At 70.6% G+C, this 6,173-nt stretch overlaps 3 protein-coding genes across 3 annotated transcripts in view; 1 reads left to right on the forward strand and 2 right to left on the reverse strand.

The window, feature by feature from the left end:
* The window catches only part of AURANDRAFT_66159 (hypothetical protein), a gene marked incomplete at both ends in the record, with an annotated part of 1,184 nt that extends 483 nt beyond the window's left edge, over nt 1-701 (forward strand). Inside the window, 2 exons of the mRNA XM_009041279.1 lie at nt 119-356; nt 595-701. Of these exons, the coding sequence (XP_009039527.1) occupies nt 119-356; nt 595-701 (345 nt within the window). The remainder of the gene's footprint in view (nt 1-118; nt 357-594) is intronic.
* Nucleotides 702-951: 250 nt separating this feature from the next.
* AURANDRAFT_66160 (hypothetical protein) lies at nt 952-1,596 on the reverse strand (the record flags this gene model as incomplete). The annotated part of the gene is made up of 1 exon (XM_009041370.1): nt 952-1,596. One exon carries the CDS (start codon nt 1,594-1,596, stop codon nt 952-954), a length of 645 nt encoding a protein of 214 aa, XP_009039618.1.
* Nucleotides 1,597-4,359: 2,763 nt separating this feature from the next.
* Nucleotides 4,360-5,595, reverse strand: PLS2 (hypothetical protein; the record flags this gene model as incomplete). Its single annotated transcript, XM_009041369.1, has 1 exon — nt 4,360-5,595. The coding sequence occupies one exon, from the start codon at nt 5,593-5,595 to the stop codon at nt 4,360-4,362; it is 1,236 nt and encodes a 411-aa protein (XP_009039617.1).
* Nucleotides 5,596-6,173: the final 578 nt, after the last annotated feature.

Here is a 6,173-nt window from a genome sequence, read left to right on the forward strand (position 1 = left end):
CACCTCGTCGGGGACGGCCTTGTCCCGGTTGGCGGGCGCCCGTCGCGAGGATGAAAGTCACCTTGTGGCGACCTGCACGCGCGCCGGCGCCCTTGAATGCGATCATGCCCTCGTCCAGCGGAGCCGCCAGCGCCGCGGCCTGATCCCGGGGCACGAAGCCGACCTTGGCGCCGTCACAGAGGACCATGATCGCGTTCGCGTCGAACGCGTTTCCGGGCTCGCGCTCGACGGCATACACGCCGTCCGCGTCGTAGCAGAGGTGGCGGTCGATCGTGCTGTTTCGGCGGCAGCACTTCCCCTTGTCGCGGTCGTCCTCGTGTTGGCACGCGAACCCGTGCGACTTCGAGAAGTCGACCGTGAGGTATCCGATCTCCACCGCATCGGACGGCGGGGCGGCGGAAACGGCCCGCACGGGCTCTTCTGCTCGTGCGATCTCGTTCGCCGCCGCGGGTTCGTTCGCCGCCGCGGGTTCGTTCGCCGCCGCGGGTTCGTTCGCCGCCGCGGGTTCGTTCGCCGCCGCGAGTTCGTTCGCCGGCTCTGGCTCGTCCACTTTTATCCGCTTTGCCTCCCGCTCATCGACGGGGTTTTCGATAGTTGATGTGAGTTCCTCTGGCTGCGAATCGACCGTCAAATCGACGACGATTGGTGACGCTTTTTCATCATCATCGGAATGCGTGAGATCGATCATCGCGGGTGCCTGATTCTGTGTTGGTCCTCAGTAAACCGACGTCGATACGACGCGACGCCGCCGATAGCAGGACCCGCTGACCGACGCAGGCACCGCGTTGCGCTTGGTCGAGCAAGGTCAGGAGGTGCACAATCTGCCGCACTGTGCCGCTTTGGAATGCTGTGGCAACTGTGCTGTGGACATTTTTTTTTGCGATCACCAGTACTAGGACTAAGCGGGCGTTATGCGACAAGTGGGGGGGAGAAGCGGGGCGGGCCGAGAGCTCAGGAGGAGACCGCCGTCCACTCGGCGTCGTCGCAGGCGCACTCCGCGCCGACGTCGACGAAGCTGTCGTCGTCGTCGCCGCCGTCGTCCGAGGCGAGGGAGGAGGAGGAGCAGGAGCACACGGAGTCGGTCGGTGATGCCGCCGCCTCGTCCCTCGGCGGCGGCGCGAAGTACTCGTCGGCGGGCTTCTTCGGCGGCTCGGGCAGGCAGCACGACGCGAAGACGACCGTCGCGGACGCGGCGAGGCCCCGCGCGACGCACTGCGCCACGAGGGCCCAGGCGAAGGACGCGGCGAGCGCCGTCGTGACGACGAGGCCGCCGAGGCCGTAGAGCGTCGCGACGAGCGAGCCCGGTGGGGCCGCGGCGCGCGGCCGGGCCGGGCCCGCGGCGGCGAGCCGGCCGTCGAGGCGCCGCGACGCGCGGGACGCGGCCCAGCGCGCGGCGCCGTCGAGGAGGAGGGCGACGCGGATCAGCGCATCGAGCGCCCCCGACGCCGCGACGCCGGCGCCCTTGGCCGCCGCGCCGGCAGCCCGCCAGAGGTGGCGCAGGCAGGCGTGGATCTTCGGCGGCGGGCTCTTGGGCAGCTTCAGCGACAGGGCGCGGCGCGCGGCGCGGATCGGGCTGCGTTGGCGGCGGGAGCGCATGGTCGTCGTCGTCGTGGAACCGGGCGGGAGGGCGCGCAGAACGAACACGTTGGGCTCTGACTGCTACAGTTCGGCAGGATAAACGCGTCCGCTCGGCTTTGTGGGAATGTTCGTTGCGGATTTCTGAAGTGCATGTTGATTTCATTTGAAAACGGGGCAGCCCATCGTCTGAGTTCGTTCTTCTGGGAGCGTATTATGGCGGCTCATACCGCGCCAAACCCCCGGTAAACGCAGGGAGCGCCGATCGGGAGCGGGACGATGGCGGCGCGGCGCATCTCCAAGTCGTCGTCGGTGGGCGAGGAGCTCGACGAGATCGAGTTCGAGGTCTGCAGCGCCGCCGTCGTCGCGGACCTCCCGAGCGCCCTGCCGGCGAAGCAGCCGTCGTCGCTGCGGCGCGCGCCGCCGGCGCTCGAGACGCGGGACCTCGTCGCCGCGGAGACGAACGAGATCAGCTCGCCGCGCGCGGCGCCGTCGCCGACGGCGCGGCGCCGGAGCCCGCAGCTCGCGGCCGCGCCCGCGGCCCGGCGGCCGCCGTCGCCGCCGCGGCCGCCCGGCGCGCCGCCGACGAACGCCGGGCACAAGATCTTCGGCGCGCTCTCCGGCGACGCGGCGCTGACCGTCTTCCTGCGCTGCTTCTCCGCGCGCGACTGGCGGTCGCTCGGCAACTTTGGGCTGAGCGCGTTCGGGTTCCGGAGCTTCACGTCCTTCGCCGTGGGCATGCGCGAGCGCCTCGAGCTCTGCCAGGAGATGGAGCGCAACATCCGGAGCCGCGCGGCCCGCGAGGGCCACGCGTCGAGCCCCCTACTCGAGCTCGTCGAGCCCGAGCGCGCGCCGGGGTGGAAATCAAATCTTCAACCCGACTTCAATGTGCGCGTAATCGAACGATTTGGGCCAGACCCTTTCGTTGTGCTTCGAGAACTCGACGAGAGCAATCGATTCGTCCAAAAATCAGCCAAATCGACTTCGATGTGACCGAGCTAGAGAATTTAAAATTTGGTGGGGACGTCCCAAACCAGTGGTCGATTTCCACACAGGCACGCGCGGGGCTGGCTCACGATCGTCGGCGAGGTGCCCGAGGACAAGCTCATCAAGTGCGTCGCCCTCGTCATCGCGCGCATCATCTCCGCGGCGAGGGACGCGACGGAGGCGGCGGCGCCCATTTTATCGAAGACGGCGGACGCCGTGCGCCAGCGCCTCTTCTGCGAGCCGCTGACGGCGCCCGTGCCGGGCGAGCCCTGGCCGCGCGAGCCCGCGAGCCCGACGTCCACCGTCGCCGACGACGACGGCGGCGGCGACGACCCGGGCGACGACGACGACGAACGGGGGCTCGCGGTGCTCGAGGCGCGCCACTCGATGCCCGCGGACGAGCTCCGGGCGACGGGCGCCGAGGGCCAGTTCCAGAGCGGCACCTGGGCCGGCGACCGCCGCAACTTCAAGCTGCTCTACACGCTCATCCGCAAGAACCTGGAGGTGCTCTCGTACACGACGCGCGTGACGTCGCACGGCCTCATGCTCGCCGTCGTCATCCTCGACCGCTTCCTGTCGAAGATGCGGGGCACCATCGAGCTCGACCTGAGCAACGTGCGGCCCCTGCTGGCCGCGGCGATGATTTTGGCGGTCAAGGTGCTGCGCGACAACCGCGCGAACGTCAACGGCGAGCTCGCGGCGACGTGCGCGGGCGTGCTCGGCGTCAGCGCCAAGGTCGTCCTCGAGCGCATCAACGCCATCGAGCTCGCCATGCTCGACGCCATCAACTGGGACACGCAGGCGCCGCGGTCCATCGTCGACGAGTTCGGCCCCGGCGACACGAACGCGATCAACATGTGGGTCATGGCCGCGGCGATCAAGGGCGACGTCGCCGACGCGGAGCTCGCGAAGCTCTGCCCGAACCACGTGGCCCTCCTGGAGCACGTGGACCACGCGGAGGACCTGAGCCTGCTCGAGACCGAGGTCAAGCAGCCGCAGCTGCCCTTCGCGATCCGCAACGAGCTGCTCCTCACCTTCGGCCACAAGTCGCAGCAGCTCAGCGCCGTCATCGAGCTCAGCTCCGGCGACCCGGGCGGCGACCCGCCGTCGCGGAGCCGCAGCGCGAGCCCGCCGCCGCCGAGCGGGAGCCGGCCCGGGTCGCCGTCGGCGACGGACCCGAACGTGCACCTGCAGAAGGTCATCGCCGCCTACGACAACTACTCGCCGGCCTGGGCGCGGCGCATCACCCACGAGCTCGCGAAGCGCGTGAACCTCGCGCCGGACCCCGTCGCGTCGGGCGACGGCCGGCTCTGGCGCGCGGGCTGCGTGTCCAAGTGGGAGCGCGAGGAGAAGGGCACGGGCATGGCGAACCTCGTGGGCCGCCTCTTGCACATCAAGGACCTGGGCGTCTGCACGGTCGTCAAGCACAACAAGACGAACCCGCTGAAGCCGAACCTGCCGCAGACGCCGGAGCAGCTCCTGTCGCCCTACGCGTACACGCCGTCCGCGGTCTACCCGCCGAGCACGCACACGGTGCGCTGCCGCGACGGCACGTGCCACGACATCGTCCTCCAGCGCGTCAAGCTCGGCGAGCTCATCGGCTGCCCCTACCGCATCCTCGATGACGCGGACCCGGCGCCGCCGGCGGACGCGCGGCCCGAGGTCGCCGGCCTCGCGCGCGCGGACTCGCGGCGCTAGCGGCGGACTCTACTTTATGGACGTTATCCTCGGGGTGTTTTGGAGGGGCCTTGGACTCGGCGGGGGGGACCGTCGCCGGTCGGTCGCGCGCGGGCGCGCCTAGGCGCGCATGGGCGGCTCCGCGGCGACGGGCTGGGCGTCCAGGATGGCGCCCTCGGGCGCCGGCGGCGCGCCGGCGGCCGACTCCGGGGCCGGCGGCGCGCCGTCGGCCTTCGTGGGGATGTAGCAGTTGCAGGGGATGAGGCAGCCGTAGCAGAAGCAGAGGAAGCAGGTGATGACGATCTGCTGGTTGCCCGCGTCGTAGTGGCACATGCCCTGGTCGATCTCGAAGAACATGTAGTCGACGACGATGGACGCGGCGATCATGTTCGCCTTGTCCGCGGGCGTCGCGGACGGCCCGAACTCGACGCCGTAGTTGTCCGAGTCGGTGCACGCGGCCTTGCACGTCTCGCAGCAGCCGCGGGGGCGCAGGTGCGTGATCGTGCCCGACGCCGCGGCGCCGCCCACGGTCGTGTAGTCGAAGTGGTTCTCGCAGCAGAGCTCGGAGCAGCCGCCGAAGCACGTCGGGCCCGTGACCTGCGCGTGCGGCACGGAGCCGTCGCCGGGCTCGGAGATGTCGAGCGTCGGCGTGCAGCCGCCGGCGGCGCAGCACTGCATGGGCTGGCGGATGTAGGCGAGGGCCTTGCCCGTGTCGAGCTCGCCGGGCTTGCCCTCGACCTTGCCCTCGTGGAGCACGATCTCCTCCGTGCACGCCTCGGTGCAGGAGCAGCAGCCGAGGCCTGGCTTCGTGCTGAAGCAGCAGCGGTTGCACTCGCAGCCCTTGCGCTCCAGCGTCACGAGCACGTTCGACTCGTCGTACGCCGGGCTCAGGTGCACGAGGAGGCTGTGGTGGGGCTTGCAGCAGCAGCGGTCGCAGAACTCGGACTCCTCCTGGCCCGTCATGACGACGGGGCCGTCCTTGTCGCCGATCTTCACCTCGAAGCGGTTCTTCTGCTCGTAGCACCCGCACGACGCGGCCTCGAGGCGGTTCACCTTCTGGTTGATCTCGATGCGGTCCGCGCCGCCGAGGAGCTGCGCCATGCCGTTGAGCCCGAGGCTCTGGCCGTGGCCCGCCGGCGGGAACGCGACGTTCCACGTCATGCCCGGCTTGTAGCCGATGGGGACCGCCAAATTCTGCGGGCCGCCGGGGCCCTGGACGGCGACGACGGTGCCGACGACGGCGCCCTGGGGGATGACGACGGCCACGGGCTGGAGCACCGTCGCCTGGACGATGCCCGGCTGGACCTGGCCCGGCGCCACGACGGCGCCCTGGACGACGGGCATCTCGGCGGACATGGCTTGTCTTACCCGTACGGATGCGAGTTGTGGATGGATTGTCCTCGCTGGCCGGGCTGAATATTTTTGGGATGCATCTTCCCGGCACGGTGCCCGGATGCTGCCCCGCATGAGGGCAGCCGTGCCGTGCGAGAGCATGGCTGATCTCGACGCCGGCGCCCAGCGCCGCGCGCTCGAGTGGGGCAGCGCGGCGCTGGAGACGGCGGAGCAGACCGTGCGCGCCTGCATCGCGCGCGAGCCGGCGGCGCGGCGCGCCTCGGAGCTCGCCGCGTCGGGGACGCCGCGCACGACCGGGCGGCAGCCCATGGTGCGCGAGCCGTCGCGGCGCGCGTCGGTGCTGCCGCAGGACGACGCGCCGGCCCGGCGCGACTCGCAGCTCCGGGGCGACGACGGCGCGCGCGCCGTCGCGCGGCTCGTGCGGCTCTGCTGCTTCGGCGACCGCGACGACTGCTGCGCGGGCTTCGCGCGGCTCCTGGTGCGTTTTTCGAGCGCCGTTGGGCAAAAAAAAAAGTTTTTTAAAATTCCGTAGGCCGCGGGCTGGCCGGCGCACGGCGCCTGCCCCCGAGGCGACGCGCTGG

Source organism: Aureococcus anophagefferens (genome assembly GCF_000186865.1).
Source record: "Aureococcus anophagefferens unplaced genomic scaffold AURANscaffold_20, whole genome shotgun sequence".
Lineage (NCBI taxonomy): Eukaryota > Pelagophyceae > Pelagomonadales > Pelagomonadaceae > Aureococcus > Aureococcus anophagefferens.